Here is a 19308-nt window from a genome sequence, read left to right as displayed (position 1 = left end):
GTTCAAGGATGCACTTTACCCTGTAATCAGCAGTCGTATATGTTGTCACAGTGTCCTGATATGCAGTCCTGATTTGATGCTGAGTGCATATTCTGCTTTTCTTCTGTAACTAGATATACGTACATCACGGAATCCATGACTTCATCTTTCAGTACGTAGGAACCACTGAAGCAAGTCAGGTATGTGATGCTTCTGTAACTCTTCATTTTACCATTTTGCCATTGTGTGTGAAGAGCATGCGTGTGCTTTTATGTGTACAGGATGCAGTGTTCAACAAAACCACAAGAAGTCTGCAGGATCTGCAGCAAAAAGACTTGGGTATTAAATCCGAATTCAGGTCAGATTTCTTTTAATTGGGCTAAATCCCGCCTTTGCTTTGTTTCCCATGAGCTGTCACCATTGGTAACACCATTTTTGTGTGGCTACCCAATTGTTTCTTATTTAAAAAGGGATTTGTGTCACTGATCCGCTTATTTTCAACATGAAAACCCCCCACAGATTTCTTTTCACTGAACATAAACAATGAAAATGACTCAGACGCACAAAGACAGTGTCTGTGCGGGTAAACTGTAACTGGCTGCTTATACGTATGAGTGTGTCTATGCGTACTTGTCCCTCTCTCTGCAAGTGTGTATGTGTGTTAGAAGCACCAAGAGGCCCCTCTGTGCTGATGTAGACCTGTGTTCCTCTGTGACATGCAGCGCTAACATCCCGCGAGCCAAGCGAGAGCTCAGCCAGTTGAACCATTGCACCTCCCCACTGCAAAAGCTGCTGTGTCTGCGCAAGGTGGCCCTCGTGGTCATGCAACCCCCCAGCGGCACAGGTGTCCTCCCAACCCTGGGCGCCGTGCCCTCGTCCTGCGGAAGTTCCTACATCCTACTGTCATACCAGATCACAGTATCAGATAAATGAATAAATGTGATGTAGTAGTAAAGCCATCCTGGTATTGAAATAGTCAGATGTGTTCGTAGGCACGTTAGTGTACGAAACAACTGGGTATCTGTTGTGGTCAGTGCCCCCTTCACCAGGCTGCCCTCTGAGAAGTTCTGCACTTCCCATTAGACCCTGTAGCCCCAGCACCTTGGGTCTATTAAGAAGGGAAAAAATTTAAAAATAAGGAGGAAGATTGTGAGACAGAAATTTAATGGAACAAGAATTTCAGATTTTCGTTTGAAAAACATAATTCCAGAATTTCCAGGCGTTTAAGAAAGTTTCTTTCTTCAGCTTCTCCATTAGTCCATCTCCCATAAGATTTAGCATTAGAATAAAGTGTATCCTGCTAGTCGACATAATACAATTGACATATACCATCTTTTTGCAAATTTAGAGTGAAAGCTCCTGGGCCTAAGGCAACTCAAAAATCCGGCCCTGCCTCCGATGGTAGTGTGTGTGACACCATAGCCTCTAATGGAATAAACTGTGAACAAGTAGGAGAACAATCCAGTGATTGTTCACCAGTATTATGTTCTGCCTTTGATTAATGAGCTCTATCTTCATCTTCTATCTGCCTGAACAACATCCCCCTCTGTGTGGAACGAGTTAAAATCTTTCTATAAATTTTTGTTTATCCATTTACTCATGAAGATGGTGACTCAGTCGATTATGGCTGAAGTCTCCATGTCCTTACAGCTCCCTTTGCAGGCTGTTAGAAGGGCTTCAGTCTTAAAAGTGATGCTTTCTTATGCCGAGATTCCTCTTCTGTTTGTCCACAGTGAACCTGGGGGCCATGTGTGCAGATGACCTTCTCTCAGTCCTGCTGTATTTGTTGTTGAAAACAGAAATACCAAACTGGTGAGTGAAACCAGCAGCATAAGAAAGAAGCTTCAACTAATGTATTGAAATGTGGTATATCATTTTCGTGCAGTGCTAAATTTTTGACGGATATTTGCATGGGGAACTCTTTCAGGGTGGCCAACCTCAGCTATATCAAGAACTTCCATTTATTTCACTCAGCCGAGGAGGAGCTCAGCTACTGCCTGACGTCGTTTGAAGCTGCGGTGGAGTACATCAGCCAAGGCCACCTCAACCAAGCTCTCATGGTGAGAGCTTACTGGCCAGCGTACCCCATCAGCAGGTCACCGATGAGCCTTTCATGATGTTAATGAATGCCAACGCATTATAATTAGCATGAGAAATAACACTTAATTGTTTTGCGAAATTGCAGCATGACTCCTTTTGCACTTGTGTTACATCAGGGTTTTCATTGCTGTGCCTTAAATCACTTGTAGCCATTGCATGGCTGTACCGAACATCCTCACTTTTCCAGATATATTTTACGTTTGGTCATCTTTTCTGGGGTGCAAGATGGGCTCCAGTTCCTGTTCGGTTCAGAGGAAGACAGTAATCAGTTCTTCACTGAATTGCTCCTGTCTCTCTGCTGGCTGTCCTCGCCACAGTAATGGCAGTAACCGGCCACCAACGATGCGCTCGACATCCCGATACACAGTGAGCACCAGGAGCTGAATTAATTACAGCCACATTTGCTGTCTTGTTTTTCCTCTTTGTTAGAAGCGTTGAGGTGATTTTCTCCAATAACGTTGGCATTACTTGGAAAGAGAGACGCACATTTTCCCTGTAAATCAGATTTGAATTGTGCAAGCCTGGGCGCTGGTGCCGCAGTAAGCCACTTTCGCTGAGAGCCTCCGAACAAGATGGCCATTTCCAAAGAGCAGAATCAGGATCAAACTCGTATAACTCCTGGTCTGTTTTGTAAGTAAATACTGTGCTTTTGTAATGTAGGAGTAATAGAGCACGGTTTTTTTTTCAACACACACTTATTCGTTTAGCTGACACTTCTCCCAAGCAACTTACAATTATTTACCCATTTATGAAAGTGGGTAATTTTACTGGAGCATTTCAGGGTAATTACCTTGAGAAATGGGGGCACAGTGGGTTTGCTGGTGCCTTGCTGCATGGCAGGTCTGGGGTTCAAGTCCTGCTTGGGGTGCGGTGGCCCTGTCTTTCTCCCTGTGTTCGCCTCCCCCACCATGCAGAAGGAGGACCTGGCAACCCACCTCTGTTTCCTCCGTTGACTTGCCAAACCACGTGAGAGGTCGCTACGGGTCGGCTTCAACTCCACACTTACCGTACCATACCACACCACACCACACCTTGCGTAATGGCACTACAGCTGGAGCTGAGACTCAAACCTGCGAGCTTCAGGTCCAAAGGCAGCAGCTCTAACCACTACACTACCAGCTGCCCTACCTCTGTGCTCTATTGGTTCAGTTTAACTGAGTAAGCCAAGGGCAAGTCTAGTAGCACAGACACCGAAACACTCTTGACCACCCTGATAAAAGAGGAAGTCACACTGATTTTCTTCTGTTTTCCCCCCCCATTTTATTTTTATTTATTTAATAATTAGTTAAATAATGGTGCTTTGTTGCCTTCATTACTTGCCTGTTGTCTTCAGTTACAGGACTCTGGAGAGCTGGAGCACAGGGCATTTTTCAGACCCTACATGAGCTTGGTGTCTCACAGTGCATCTAGTCCACTTGACTGTCTGTTTGAGGTGAGCCGCTGCCCTGAAGCCTGTCCAACTTCATTCACAGAGAAGGATCCCTACAGGAAGGGGTGAACCTAAAATTATTATATAAACTTCAAATTATTTCAATTAATTTTCTGAGAATATCTTTTACAGATAAACTGCTGCACATTGTTTGTTCTTTTCTATTCAAATGGTGCCTTGGGGGTATGGGTGTTTCTCTGTGTCATTGGTCCTGTGTGTTTCTGTGTGTGTCACACATGCACCGCTGCAGCACATTGCCCGTGGGAATGAGGCAGAGGTGCGGCGTTTGCTGAGCAAGGCTGAAGCCAGTGACGGTGCGCTGAGGATGTGCCACCCGCTGTGCTCCTGTGAGCGCTGTGAGCACTGGCTCTCTGGGTGAGTTCCCTGTCATGCCTGCTAACCTCTTTATGCTCCTTCACACCACCCTCCTCTGGCAGCAAGCTTTTACATTCTGTGTTTTACTTTCTTTAACCGACTGCATTTACCTGGTCTGGAGATGTTGGAGCTAGACCTGAAACACCAAACACCTGCAGATGTTGCTGATATAAAGCAGTTCTGCATGAAGGAGTGGGAAAGAATTCCAATGTGACACCTTGGCCAACAGCTGCAAAAAACATTTCATTGCAGTCATTACAGCTAAAGGTGACACAGCCAGTTACTGACTGTGAAGAGGCACTTACTTCTTCAAACTTATCATTGCTCATTTCATTATTTTCTGCACCAAGGAAATGGCATAAAAACTACACTGCTGTCACATTTTACCTCTCAGGCTCGTGAACCATTTGTGTACTACTGGGGCTGACAAAAAGTTCTGACCAAATTTCGTGTCACAGAGCTGCGAAAAAGAGAACACTCTAAAAGAGGTTAATAGTTTTTCACAGCACTGTAATTTGATTCTCTCACCATAGGACTTTACCTTATGGGGTGACTTCACACAATGAGTTTACTCCATTGTGTGAGCGGCCGGTGTACATGTTGTCTGTATGTCACAATTGTTCCTGCACTGGGTGAATGTCCTTTCTTAATGTCATCAAGCTGTTTTTCTACCTGCAGCAGATCCAGTGACCCATCTGTAGTCACACCGTCCTCCCAGGATGACAGGGGGTACACGCCTTTGCATGTGGCTGCGGTTTGTGGTATGTGCTGTGTGTGTGTATTGTTGTGCTATGTTGTATTGGTTTAACCTTTAATTTTGGGTTCATTTGGTATGTGTCGGATGAAAAATTGTTCCTCTACCTAGGTCAGCCGCTACTGATCGACCTGCTGATCTCCAAGGGAGCGCAGATCAATGCCACTGATTACCATGGCCTCACTCCCCTACACCTATCCTGCCAGAAGGGTTTCCAAGATGTGACGGTAATCACAGGGTGTGTGAGACCCAGGCTTGTTGTAGAGATGTCGCACAAGAGCCACTGGTAACCTCTCTGTGAATGTGTCCCAGCTGCTGCTGCTCCACCACAAAGCTGACAGAGACGTGCAGGATAGCAATGGAAACACTCCTCTGCACTTTGCATGTGTCCATGGCCATGAGGACGTAAGTCACCCTAGATGCAGGACCAGCTCAGAAGTTCACTTCCAGAAATTTTTGTTTTGCTTTCATTTTTCCCCCTCCACACTTCATAGTCACATTTGCTGCTAAGGCTTGCTGGCAGTCTGCTATACAATTTCGGTGAAAATGTCCTGTTGTTTTTTTTTTTTTTTTTTTTTTTTTTTAAAAAAAAAAAAACCCTCTTTCCAAACTTGGTTATATCTGTGCTTTTCAGTGGTACTGTTTTGTGGTAAATGACGTATCCTGAGAAGTAACTTGGCTTCTGTGTTAGGTGAATGTGTCCTCTAAACTCATGTTCATATTCATATATTATGTCTACAGTTCTAGGAATATTTTCTGTTGTGGCTTGCTTGCTTGACTCAAAGACATGGTGTATTAGTTACTGTAGTAATGAACAGGTCATGGGGGGGTATTACCATTGTTTCTTTCTTCCACTCTCAGTGTGTGAAGGCCCTGGTGCACTATGACCTGCCCTCAAGTCGTCTCGAAATCCAGAATGACAAGGGGGACACCCCCCTTCACATTGCGGCCCGTTGGGGCTATGATGCCATCATCAAGGTACTCCTGGAGAATGGGGCAAACACTGCGGCACAGAACAAGGCCAAGGACACACCTCTCAAATGCGCGCTCAACTCCAAGGTCAGCTGCAGGACCTCTTTCCAACAAACACTCAGACCTTGAAAGAGTGTAGATGTTGACCTTGAACATTCTCTTCTTCTAAACTTCTTCTGATTCCAGTGTGTAATATTGCTTTGCATTGAAGATTATTAAAATTCTTTTAATGGCAAGTACGTTACGTTCCACTGCTCCTCACAGTTTTCCAGTGTACTGCGCTGTGTTATCTATGTGAAGGGTGTGTTTGTTCCAGATCTCAGCCCTGCTGGAGCTCAGCTACCACACATCGTCCAGACGGGATAGCAGCAGTGAGGTAGGACACACAGCTGTCTCGCATTCTGGAGAAGAAGGAACTCAAGCAGCAGCACACCAAGATGGCACTGATGCTGTGTTAGGGGTAGGGTTTGGGTTAGGGTTACATCTCCCACATCCACTCACTTTGTACTGGTGGGTGCACCTTAGGAAACGGGTGGGAATAATCCCTGAATACATAGGAATTGTGTGCTGTACTTTTCAGATACAATACTATGCAAAAGTCATAGGCACTTAGATGTTTCACAGAAATATTTATTTTAGACGGTTATTTAATGTCTTCTACATTAGTGTCAGTGGGAAAAAGTATATTTTAGATTTCCAAGCATTCCTTTTGCTAAAGTTACAGTATTACAGTAAAGGTTTTGTATGGTGGCACAGCATGTAGCGCTGCTGTCTCACAGCACCTGGGTGGTGTAACAGAACGTGGGTTTGATCCCCGCTCAGTCTGTGTGGAATTTGCATGTTCTCCCCGTGTCTACGTGGGTTTCCTCTGGGTGCTCCGGTTTCCTCCCACAGTCCAAAGACATGCTGTTCAGATTCCCCCATAGTGTGTGAGTGACAGAGAGAGTGTGTTCCACTGATTCCACTGATGTATGGATGAGTGACGCAGTGTAAGTAGTGTATCTAGCAGTGTAAGTCACCTTGGTGAATAAGGTATGTGGGCTCATAACATTGCATAGAGTTCATTGGAAGTCGCTCTGGAGAAAATCGTCTGCTAAGTGAATAAATGTATGTTGTTAAAGAAAGAAAGTACACACACACACAGAGTCTGAAACCGCTTACCCCAACCAGAGCCTAACCCTGCAACTCAGGGCGCTAGGCTGGAGGGGGAGGGGACACACCCAGGACGGGACACCAGTCCGTCGCAAGGCACCCTAAGCAGGACTTGAACCCCAGACCCGCCAGAGAGTGGTCAAGCCCACCGCAACTCCGCTAGGGACAAGCATTTGTTGACTATGGATGGTTACTAAGCTTTGTAAGAAGCTTAGTAATTAAGAGCATTATTTTTAGAAGCATTCTCACTTAACAGCTTTTTTCCCCAACCAAGTGCCTAAAACTTTTGCATATTACTGTACATAGTAGTATTGGTTACTTACAGTTATACCAAGTAGCACAGGGTTTTGTTTGTGGTGTACACAAACACAGTGATGTACAGTATCTGAGCTTGGCGGCTGGTGGAAATTGACCATCATTTCTTGTACCCCATCCTCCATCTTCTGCCCATACCCAACTCCTCCAGTGCAGGTCTTCACAATCCTCTGGTGACTCCAGAAGTCGGCATTCCTCCTTTTCGAGCACCTCCTCACTCATCAGTGACGCAAGGCCTGAGAGCAGCATGGTTCGCAATAAAGAGGTGCAAATCACAGAGATGTGACCCTCTTACTGCCTGATTGACTGCAGCACAACAAGCTCTCACGCTGAACAATAAAGTCCTGAGATGGACAGAGTAGAAGTAAATAGTGCACCATTTAATGCAAATCTGCATGTCCTTTTAGCCTCGGTGTAGCTCGTGTTTATGGTAACGGACATCATGAAAGAAATGTCCCTTCTACTGATTTGTCATATGCAAACACATATGCACCTATAACTTTCACATTAATCTCTTGGCAAGTATGTAATATAACCCCTCTGAAGGGTTGTGAGCTCAGGGTCCAGGTCAGGTTTGGGTTCACAACACCTCCATGCTGCTTTTTGTGCTGCTGTGAGAGTGTGAACACTGCCACCCAGCTGGACGCTTCCAGAGGGATACAGAGAGCTCCCTCAACCTCGGCTGATCTGCTCCCCCTCTAATCCGGATTAGGAGGCTCGCGAAAGGGCCTTAGATTAGCAGCGTAATGCTCCTTAACGCTGCGTTCTTTCTTTCCTGTCCCGCCGCCCTTAGGTGGAGAGGCTGCACCGGGCCGTGGCGGATGGAGACGTGCAGATGGTGAGCCACTTTTGTTGTGTACGCCGCCTCGTGAACAGCAACGACCTTCGTGCAAACATATGATACCCACATGTTTGATGTTCTACCAATGAAAATACACCTCTAGAACTATATGGTGAAACTCGCTATGCAAACTATGGTGAGCTCGCTGTTGCTGTTACACAGTCAATCTCAGAGTAGTTGGGGGTGCAGCTGGTAGCTTAGTACTTAGCGCTGCTACCTTTGGACTCAAAGGTTGCAGGTTTGAATCCCACCTCGAGCTGTAGTATGCTACAGCGAGGTACTGACCCAAAATTGTTCCAGTAAAAATTGACCAGCTATATAAATAAATAATTGTAGGTACCTTAACATTGTAAATTGCTTTTGGTGAGAAGTGTCAGCTAGGTGAATAAATGTAGCGTAAATTAGAAGGAAAAGCTAATTTCAGCTAAAGATTAAATTAATTTGCTTTTGGTCAGTTGTTGAACTCCTGTAACATTTGTGCTGCTGTTTGGGTATTGCAAGCAGAGCAAAACGGATTTTATGCCAGTAATGAGACGTATGAAAATATGGAGGATTTTTTTTCCCTCTTTGCTTGTATTACTGCTTAATACAAGCACACCGGTGCTGCGTACGGTGGGTGTGTATAACAGACGGGATGTGTGTGAAAGGATAAGATGCACTAAGTGCACAGTAAGAAGGTTAATGGGCATTGGCGCAGGCTGTCTAGCAGCCCCCTACATAACATGAAGCCGTTAAGTGGGCTATTCTGAGCTCACTGCTGCTCCATCTGCTGAGGCCACCAGGTCTTTCAGCCATCACATTTCACCTCGGCCCTGCTTTTACCGGCAGCATGTGGAAATAATTTTAAATGGACACAGTGCAGAGGGTGAAAAGCACGACGGAGGATCGAGCGAGGCGAAAGCGGCGCATTGGCCAAAATTACTGATGTATTTCCATTCGTGTGCGAGACTCCAGCCCTTTATGGGAGGAGCCATGACCCTACCCCTGCCCGGTGTCATCCACAGGGATTTGCAACAGAGATGGGCGTGCTGACCCTGCTTAGGCAAATGCGAAGAGTGTGAATACGAAGAATGAACAAAAAAAAGTGACTCTAGCCTTCGTTGTTTCAGAAAATTATATTTATGGTGTGTTTACATACAGAGGGCAGCCGCTGTTTAAAAGTGCAACTTTCAGCCGTTCTCGCTGTAAGCCTCTTTTGGCAAACGACGAGCTAAAGCGAGATAATCCGAAAGAACCACTGCGTCTGCCGTAATCTCATCCTGCATGCAGCAGCCTGCTGGCGGACAGCGAAAGTTCAGATCCTACTGGAAACACTGCTGTGTCCTGGTCACACCGTCTCTACCTAGCGCTGGCACGTGTGTAAGACCCCCCACAGCTGTGTTGTGGGGCTCTTCCACTTCACTGGAATGACACCTGCCAAACATGTCAGTGTTAGTTACAGGCCAAAGACGTCGCAGTCTGCTTTGCTCACTACCGGTTTTGCCTTACTTCTCTCATAGCTGTCGGCAGAAAGCTTTTCAGCTGCCCTCTCCCCTTTTTATGTACAAATCCCCTCGGAAACGCTGGGCTCGGATTTGCCGAGGCAGAGAGAAAAGAGCAGGGATTATATTAGACTCTCGCAGATTTTGGATCGTTTACCATGCTACGGTCATAACCTGCGAGGCCCCTGTTGAGCTGTGCTAACATTGGTTCATCCGGGGGACCAAGGTGACGCTGTTATTTAGGTTCCGATTGTCCTTCACCGCATGCTTCCAACACCATGCTGGAGAAGAACACTTGCATTGTGACCAAATGTGCCCCCCGGTGACACAGCCCCTTTCCAATTCCCCTCCCCTCATTAAACTGACCTTACTTACGTGAGTTGAGATAAATGATACACGTTTGACAGAACCTTTTCGCTTTCCCTCTGTGTGTGCGTGCATGTGCGCGCGCTGTAGGTACGGTACCTGCTGGAGTGGATGGACGAGGAGTCTGGGGACGAGGAGCCTCCGCAGCCGCAGTCTGATCTGTGCCACCCGCTGTGCCAGTGCCCACACTGCCACCCTACGCAGAAGGTGTGCACACACATCGCTCACACACTTGCACAGCCTCTGGAGCTATACTTGCCCTTTTTTCTCAACATTGCAGGACAGGAGAGGATGAGCCAGTGCTCCAGCACTGGAACACCACTCCCCAGACCCTTGAATCCTTGGTAACTACAGTGCACAAATAGTCACACCAAACACTTTACACCAGAGGTTCTTCTTGCACTGGACCCCAGTGAGCAGCTGTTTGACCATTATTGTGTGCGTGTGCACGCATGCACGCGCGCGCGCACTGGCACGATGACTGGCCAGGCTGTGGTGTTCCTAATAACGACCTCTCCACTTCTTCATGATCCATTGTTCTTCTGCAGCCTCTGAGACACTGCTCCACATCTGGTCTGCGCCTCACTGCAACCCGTATTATTGCAGTGCAGCGACAAAGTATTCAAACCCATGAGCCAAGTTCTGGCCGACACTTTAAATCTAGTTGATCAACGGTTTGAAGGTTAGAAAAGGTGGAGGGAGAGCTTTCCCAGGAAAGCAGCCCTTTTGGCAGTATAGCATGCAGAAATATGAACATCAGTAATATTTCTGGTGTACTGTGTTACGTTTATATACAGCCTACAGTGTTTAAATGCCTGCGTGTATATGCAGAAACGGCAGGCTCTTTTGTGCATTTGTTTCTGACAGCCAATAGAGGATGTTGGGTTGGGATGTTCAAACCCCTGTGTTTTGCGAGCTTTGCAGGAACATGACCTTTCCTGGTGGACGCACACCATGGTTAATATGGTTAATGCTATCCTAAATCCCGAGTCGAACGTTACAGAATAAACCAGCATGTTTCATAAGTTTCTGTATCCAAAGGCAAACACACAGCCGCTTGTATCTGGTGCTGGAGGGATTGTCTGTTGTCTTCACTGTTATATACCTGCTGCGATTACCTGTGCGTGTGTGTCTGTGTGTCGTCTGTGCGTTCTGCAGCCAGCCAGCTTGCCGGGGGGTGGGCTGGATGTGAACAGCAGCAATCCTGACGGTGTCACCCCGCTCCATGTGGCAGCCCAACACGGTCATGCCTCGTTGGTGCGCCTGCTTGCCCAGCGCGGTGCCGGTGTCAATGCCCGTAATAGCCAGAGCGCCACCCCGCTGCACCTCGCCTGCCAGAACGGCCATTGTCAGGTGGGTGTGTCTCCAGCTCACAGTCCCCGACCACAACTCCGTGCTTGTTTCCACAGCAACCCATCGTCTGTGTTATTATGGACACTTTAAATTATTTATCTGGCAAATGCTTTCATTGAGAGCAACCTTCACAAAAATGATATGGCATTTTCTAAGAATAACTTGCAAAACATCACAGTAAGGAGGTAAAACTCTTTTGTTTACAGTTACATTTATTCACATAGCAGAGGAAACAAAAGGACATTTTATAACCGACAGATAAATATGCAGACACGAGATTCTCGAAGTACAGCCGATTAACCATGTTTTACTCTCTTCATGTAATGTCCGTAGGTGTTAACGAGTTTGTTTCTTTCGCTCCAGCAAAGCAAGACATTTCCTAGTCTTTCGCTGTGGCTCACGTTGTGCACTCTGACGGTGTTCTGTGCACATTGTATGTGCCGTGTTACTTGCAGAGCGGTGCTCTTCCTACTTTGAAGCACTGTTACTGACAGACATTACAGTTGTCCATGGTCGTCACATTTGCAGTGCAATTTCTCCCTCACAACAGTGACAATTTCCTGTCACATTCTGATGATGACGCCACAGGAGCTGATAGTAATTTTCGGGTAATATCGGTTCTGGACATAGTGAAACGTGTGTCTGTGACAGGTTGTGACATCATTGCTGGAATTCAACCCCAAGTTGAACACGAAAGACCAGCATGGCAATACAGCCCTGATGTTCGCCTGTTTAAGGGGACACATGGATGCTGTGGCCATCCTGCTGCAGGTAAGTGCTCATCCCTAGATTAACACAGGGTCGTGCCAGGTCAGCTGGCTTGTTCCACTCGCGGCGCCAGCTCGCCTATATAAATGTGCCTTTATAAATACCGCTGAGCAGCTGAAGAGCAGTATGTAATGCCATTATAAATATTGCTAAACGTGGAAGAGCTCGAGTACTATTTATACATTCTGTACGATTGTTTCCGTGTGCCACAGGGTGGAGCTGCAGTCAACACTGCAAACAACCAGGGAAACACAGCTCTGCACCTGGCAGTTGAGGGTGGCCACAGAGGTCTGGTGGACAGACTGCTGCAGGCTGGGGCCTCCGTCCACCTGAGGAACAGCAGGAACAGGACTCCCCTGGACCAGGCGCAGGAGATGGACGGAAAGGTGGCCAAGGCATTGCAACTGACCTTCAGTAACTGAACAAGAAACTGTGTCATGAACCAATTATTGTGTGCCCTGCAGCCCCTTTCCTCCCACTCTGTGGGAACATTTTCCACCCTTTTAAGGAAAGAGATCTGTCTCAGCTTACAGTACAACAAAGGAGTACAAATACATGTTTGACAGCATCATACATTTTACTGTTTTCACGTGAATGAATCCAAAAACAAAAGCACAGCTAAACTAATTGTATCCATATTTCGTATAAGTGTCATCTTAACTAACATTTGACAGATCCATGAGCTACATGATCACCTAGGAGATGCAAGTTGGTAACTAAATGAATAAGTTGTATGGCCTTTATTGTCAAAAAGGTAGCGCTTAACATTTACTTTGCAGCTTGGAGACCACAACACTTATTTCAGTGATAATGATTCATGTATAATCATTTGTATTACGTGTTTAATTCAATTTATTGCTTCTGTTTTATGACAAATGGTAGCCTCTATAAAGCAATTTGCAGGAGCTATTTTTGCACAATTCTCTACACTCTGTGCAAGAAGAAAGAAGAGTTCTGTGTTAGTCAGAAGAGGCAGAATTGACCAGGGAGCAATGAGCAGTGGACACATCCCTGGTGCCACTGGTTTACAAGTTCACGTTGTGAAGTATTAGGACCTTTACAAAAAACAGCAGTTTCCATTGATGAAATGTCTGTAAAACAATGCTGTGTGTTGCTGTAATTTAATTTGCTTCACTTTGCTTTAGAAATTTGTACAACTTGCAAGCTGAATGAGTGTAGAAAACAAACACACTCGTGTGTGTGTGTGTGTGTGTGTGTGTGTGTGTGTGTGTGTGGGTGTGTGTGTTTGTGTGTGTTTGTGTCCACTGAGGGATGGACAGGACTTTTTCTCCACTTCAGCCTTTAATCTGCTTTAGTGGATTGTGGTGGAGCTTTTAAAGTGGGTATCTCAAATTGGACAGAAATCAGGGCACTAACACTGTAAGCACGTGCGTTCTCTCTCTCTCTCTCTCTCACAGACAGACAGACAGACAGACAGACACACACACACACACACACACACAGGGTTACTTGTTCTCATGGTCTTTTCCAACAGGACAAGGCTGGCTAGCAGGTTGTTGCATTTTAAATCACACACTTCATTGTATTTTTTCTCTCCCCAGAATGGAGAGATGGTGAGACTTATCCAGGTTGCAGTGGGCTGCTCTCCTGCAGGTGGTGGCGTTGTGCCTGTTTTTGAGCCCCAGGTGACCCTGCCAGACAGTGAGTATCTGTCCCCGACTTGCTTTCTTGTGCAGCTCTTCAGACCCAGTGAAGATGCTGTCTGTCTGTCTGTCTGTCTGTCTGTCTGTCTGTCTGTCTGTCTGTCTGTCTGTCTGTCTGCCTGCCTGCCTGCCTGCCTGCCTGCCTGCCTGCCTGCTTAAGAGTGCACAGAGAAGTCCAATTTACGCACCAAAGGCACTGTCACTGCTCGAATGTCTGTTTGCCACCTGTTCTGTGCTCAAAATGTGTGGTTTTCTTAGGAAATGTTGAAATGAGATGATGTGGAACTCATCTTAAAATGCATTATCTTAAAATACATAGCTCTGTATAAAGTGTGGGCAGCACCTGGGAAACAGCTGTATGGGAGGAACTGAACAGGGGAGTGGAAGCAAAGCAACACCCAGGTGTTCTGCATGTGTACGAAGTGCTTATTCACCAAACTGAATTTGAATAAAACCTTGTTTCCAGTAAACGTACCCCCAATTTACCCTGCTACTGTAATTATACATATATGAGCACAGTGTGTTCTCTATCTCTGACATCAGCAATGGTGTTGTCTGTTTTAGTGCAAGCATCAGCTCAGACAGCAAAAACACTGGATAGTCCCCACTGCGGGCAGCAGGAAGCTCTGGAGCCAGGACACCGGTAACATCTCATCTTCTGCCTCAGAACATGAGAATCTCAGTGTGACATTAGGTCTCTTTCTCACAGCAGGACTGAGGATGTACGGCTCTGTGGTGTTATTTAATGTTCTGTAATGTGCTCGGGTTGCATTACCTATTGTTTTTCTTGTTGCTGTTCTAAATGGATAAGGGGGCGCGGTGGCGCAGTGGCGCAGTGGGTCGGACCGGGTCCTACTCTCCGGTGGGTCTGGGGTTCGAGTCCCGCTTGGGGTGCCTTGCGGCGGACTGGTGTCCCGTCTTGGGTGTGTCCCCTCCCCCTCTGGCCTTACGCCCTGTGTTGCCGGGTAGGCTCCAGTTCCCCGCGACCCTGTATGGGACAAGCGGTTCAGAAAATGTGTGTGTGTGTGTGTGTGTGTGTGTGTGTGTGTGTGTGTGTGTGTGTGTTCTGAATGGATGTAAATTTGAATAGTATTAAACAGCTTAATAGCGCCACTCTCTGGAAGAAACCATACCACTGCAATAAGAAGCAGCAATCCCTCGATTTACAAAATTAATCATCAGTTTGTGAAAACAGCGAGGATGTTGAAACTTTGAGTACTGAAAGCTTATTTCCCATTATTTTAAATGGGAAAAATAATAATCTATTCCCAGCCCATTCACAAACCCTAAACCAATTTTCCCAAATATCAGTAAAATACTGTAAAAGACCTATATGACTATCAAGTGCTGATTTCAGCATGATTTTAAACACTTTGTGATTATCAGACACTTAATGAGGTAATTAATGGGTGTGTTTCCAGGTGGTATGTTTGGAAACAAATTGTTTTCCTTATCAAGTAAATGGTGAAAGAGCAACAAACATTGAATAATGAAAATTAATATTTTTAGAAAAGTGCAGACAATTTAAGGTAAACAAGGCAATTTACTTTAATGAACTTACTGTAACGACTGAGTGAAGAGAAGAACAGTTCATTGTGAATTTTGGTGGGTGGAGAAGGGAGGAGACTTAGCAGTCATTCTTGCACAGTCACTGCACAAGTGTGTCAAACCAAAGAGAACACATAACGGGAAACTAAAAGGAAAAAGCTAATGGTACCCTAGTGTCAACTACAGTACATTAATGCACTTCTGCTTCACAGCCCAAATTTTTTTGGACACAATTCACATAAATTTTGTTTTCATTTTATTCTGGAAATCGAAAATTTGGTATCAAAAGCCAAGAGCTGTTACACTGAAATTTTGGTACTGAAAGTTTGTAAATCGATGGATTCCTGTATATTCATCCACCCACCCATCCATGCATTATCAATAAGTGCTTGTCGGATAGGACCCAGCTTGTCCAGAGCCTATATATGAAAGGTCATTGAAAACCACGTTCCAGACCTTGTGCACATTATTTCAGTAGCTCCTGAAATAACTCTATGAATACACATGCTGATGTTATTGTTTTATGAAATTATGTAGGGGCGAACAGGAGAAACATTCCAGTGTCCATAATTTCAAGACAGCTATCACCAGGAACAACAGTGTCTCTTCTGCTGATCCAGCGAAGCAGGTAATGTTTTAAGCCTATTTTTCACACAGTATCTTTGTAATATTCATATGATCCTTCGTGTTTTATTAAATGTTGTCCACATAAAATTATCAAATTCTAATACAACATCTTAATTCATTGGTGAAGAATGTGATGGCAAACTTTGTGTGTTGATCCAGTAAAAGCAGCAAGTTTTGTGCTTTATTCCTTATGTCTCTCTATAAATTGGGTGGAGCAAAGTTTTGTCTGCTGTATTTCTGTTATCCCATTTGACTGAATTTCTCTTCTGTCTTTTACTGTATGTAGCTCACTTCCCAAACACGGTCTGAACTGCACAGTTGGTATTGATCAGACCCTGGGGGCACCACACTCCTTTATATTATGGAGTGGTATAGGGTTTCAGGACTGTATACCACAGCTCCAGGTTTCAGTGATGCTGTCTGTGTTTTAACCAGCTGTCCCTGAGACGGCACTGGAGAAGGACACTGCAGAGAGGAGAGACACTGCGAGCCAGTGATCCATCCACTTCACTGCAAGACCCAACAGATGGAACAGAAATAAGAAGCCCAGAGCTGCAGACAGTTCCTTCAAGTACACTGAGAAGACAGGCCAGGTGGGCAACCATCGGCTAACTCAACAGGACGTGTGTGTGATATCTCAGCTCTCACCAGATTAGGGTCTGCATTGAGAGTAAAACTCTGAGCGGCAGGCTGAGCAGCTCAAGATCTTCCACTAGAGCTGAAGACAGGGGGGATATGGAGACATTCAGATACCAAGAGCATCTCTCTGGTTTTTTCTGAAGGTACTGCTCCAGGACACTTCCTAAACCTTACCCTATCAGGCCTTAAAAAGGGATTATACAACTTGTAAAAGCTCTCACTGTGGCCCTTTTTGTTTTCATAATGCTGTGACTTGGAGGAGTTTACACACTGCCTTAGAACACTCAGAATCCCTCTCTCTCTCTCTTCCATAAATTCAACTGAAACAGTAAAAATTACTCAGCTGTGTAAATGGGTAAATTGTTGTAAAGTATCTTGAGATTCCTTTGCAGGAAAAGTGTCAGCTAAATGAACGACTCAGTAGTAATCACACTACTAATACTACTAATTATAAAATAAAGGAACACTGTTTATTATCAGTTCTAATGAAATGCTAAAATTTTTAACTCTCCCTGAACAAATTTTCAGTTCTGATTTGTAAGCGGACAGTGTGTCTGTCGTCAGCGTTTCTGTAGTCCAGCTCTCTAAGCGAAGAGGCCTTATGGTTCATCTGCTTTCCTCATGCATCGCATCCCACTCGCACCTCTAGTACCTTCCCTCAAACCACATCCCCTGCCATGGGTGCATGCACTTCGCAGACACCTTACTCATACTAAATGTCTTTCCCATCATGATTAAAACTGTTCTGTTCAAATGTATTTTAGCAGTAATACTGAAAAATGTGCAGAATTATTCAAAGGACAATTTTCAGATTGTTATAATCATGAGATGCCAGCAATTACTGAAGTGCAGACTGAGTGATTTTTTTTTTTTTTTTGGTAACATGTTTATTCAAGTGCTGATTATTATATCATAGTTTTATATCATATTTTCCTGTATCTTAATTTGAGACTCTAAGATATACAAATAGTTTTTAAAATAAAATATAATTCCCAAATGAGAACTGATTTGGTACTCTTTACCAAGGTACGTAGTCTGAATTCCTGTGGCAAATCAATAACAATACACTGGGTCTTCAAGTTATGAACATAATTTGGACCAGAAGTCTGCTTTTAACTCTCTTTGTTCATAAATCAGACCACTACATCACAATCCATAAAAACTTAATATATTATATTCCTTGATTTATTCAAGTCTAAGCTTTGTAAAAGCCTCAAATAAAGCTATAATGAATTCAGAATTTGCTGTGGCACTTTGTTTATTCCATTTTCCTCAACCACAGGATTGCTGTGTTTGAGAGCCTATCCTGCATACATACTGAGTGAAGCAGGTTGACTGATCCATCGCATGCAATGTTCCTCAGCATTTGGCCCTTTCCGTTTTGTTTTACTTATAACATCAGTAAGAGAATAATAATCGAAACCTCCTCATTTTCTGGGTATGTTCTGTAAAAGTCTTGAATATAGCTCCACTATGCCATAAAGTGTTCACTCTGGCTTTGGGACCAGCTGGTAATATTGCGGCTACAGCTATATCCTTGCAATTTGACTCTCCCAGGTTCAAATATCACTGTTGCTGTAGTGCCCTTAATCAAGACACTTACCCTGAACTGATGCAGTAAAAATTATGCAGCTGTATAAATGGGTACTGTAAGTTACTTTAGACAAAAGTGTCAGCTCAGTAAAGGTTAATACTGTGAACACTAATATGTACTTGTATGTAATGTCATGTAAGTAAATTTTAAGTGTAAGATTTGTGTACCAAGCAGTGCCTTTACTTGCCTAAAATATAACCTAAGGGAGTTATTACAGCCTTAATGGGTTATTTTCTCTCGTAACATCTTTAAACAATAGAAGTGCTATATGAATTTGTAACATTACACATGATAAATGTGTCATTTGCAAGTTAATGAATGTACTGGATGAACTTTGAAAAGGTTTTGCAGAGACATGGATTGAGGATATGTACACCTTGCGTTCGTGTTTCATTTGGCCCTGTTTTGGTGTAAATGTATAAGAATGAGTATTTCTGTACTTTTGACCTGATGTTTATCACTGGGCCGTGTGTAATCCAAGCAGTTTGCTAGATGGATATGTACAAAGTCAATGCCACATTCACTATGTTCATAACCGATTTGTTTGTAATATAGCGGCTGGACTTACAATCAATATAAGCTTAATAATACAGTCTAGTCTATGACCCACTGTTCAGTTTTACAGCACATTTTTCCAGAACCCAGATTGGCTGTTTTACCTCCAAGTGCTGGAGGTGTTGGAGCACAGATGATTTTTAAATAGCCAGATGCCCTTCATGACATCAACCCTCACCATTTTACCTGGGTTTGGGACCAGCACTGCCAACCACTGACTTGGCCTATGGGTAATTCAGCATCACCGGTTCACCAGCTAGTGGGAGGGAACAAGAGTACACCGATGTGAATGTGGGCAGAACACGCAAACACACAGACTGAGCAAGGGAGTGAACCCACGTTCTCTGGCATAGGACCCACTTACCACATAAACAAGTGCAACATTCAGCAGCATCTTAGACCTGTCAGTTTGCTTTATCTAGAACAAAAAGCATAGACACATCTCAATCTATCCATCATTAATACATTCTGTAAAAGTCTTGGATATAGCCATAATGTGTGAAATATACACTGTAAGACATAGCATTTCCATTGATTTCTAATAATTGCTGTACACACTGTAAACCCAGTTAGAAATGTGTACCCCACCAGTACAAACAGCATTTATTAGCATTATTTTAAGTAATTCTGCTGTTAAAATGCTGTTCATATGATAATTCGGTTAATTTGCATGTTTCTACTGTTTCTCTCTAAAAGTTGGTATCGGTCTACCATAATAAAATCACAGCGTTACCGAGAGAAAGAAGTCTTGTTGCTCTCATTCTCAGTAATCCTGGTGTGTGGGTGTGTGACACGT

The 19308-nt window shown here is 44.4% G+C and overlaps 1 protein-coding gene and 1 long non-coding RNA gene across 2 annotated transcripts in view; one reads left to right on the top strand and one right to left on the bottom strand.

Annotated features, from left to right (window-relative positions):
• Positions 1-17193, top strand: part of LOC108926187 (ankyrin repeat domain-containing protein 27-like) — a 26834-nt gene extending 9641 nt beyond the window's left edge. Inside the window, exons 8-29 of the mRNA XM_018738750.2 lie at positions 114-179; positions 261-337; positions 702-823; positions 1713-1791; positions 1907-2039; positions 3419-3511; positions 3759-3883; positions 4562-4644; positions 4749-4864; positions 4950-5042; positions 5499-5696; positions 5926-5985; positions 7228-7341; positions 7870-7914; positions 9855-9971; positions 10923-11117; positions 11769-11888; positions 12098-12271; positions 13448-13547; positions 14114-14192; positions 15635-15725; positions 16160-17193. Coding sequence (XP_018594266.1) covers positions 114-179; positions 261-337; positions 702-823; positions 1713-1791; positions 1907-2039; positions 3419-3511; positions 3759-3883; positions 4562-4644; positions 4749-4864; positions 4950-5042; positions 5499-5696; positions 5926-5985; positions 7228-7341; positions 7870-7914; positions 9855-9971; positions 10923-11117; positions 11769-11888; positions 12098-12271; positions 13448-13547; positions 14114-14192; positions 15635-15725; positions 16160-16336 — 2457 coding nt within the window. The 3' untranslated portion in view covers positions 16337-17193. The remainder of the gene's footprint in view (positions 1-113; positions 180-260; positions 338-701; positions 824-1712; positions 1792-1906; positions 2040-3418; positions 3512-3758; positions 3884-4561; positions 4645-4748; positions 4865-4949; positions 5043-5498; positions 5697-5925; positions 5986-7227; positions 7342-7869; positions 7915-9854; positions 9972-10922; positions 11118-11768; positions 11889-12097; positions 12272-13447; positions 13548-14113; positions 14193-15634; positions 15726-16159) is intronic.
• On the bottom strand, positions 14503-19308 carry LOC108926188 (uncharacterized). Its single transcript, XR_001965459.1, has 4 exons — positions 19246-19308; positions 18877-18930; positions 18699-18768; positions 14503-14537 (listed from the first exon to the last, which is right to left on the bottom strand). It is a non-coding gene; the product is annotated as an uncharacterized LOC108926188 (long non-coding RNA).

This window comes from Scleropages formosus, chromosome 7 (assembly GCF_900964775.1).
Source record: "Scleropages formosus chromosome 7, fSclFor1.1, whole genome shotgun sequence".
Taxonomy (NCBI): Eukaryota; Metazoa; Chordata; class Actinopteri; order Osteoglossiformes; family Osteoglossidae; genus Scleropages; species Scleropages formosus.
This window is presented reverse-complemented; position numbering and strand designations above follow the sequence as displayed.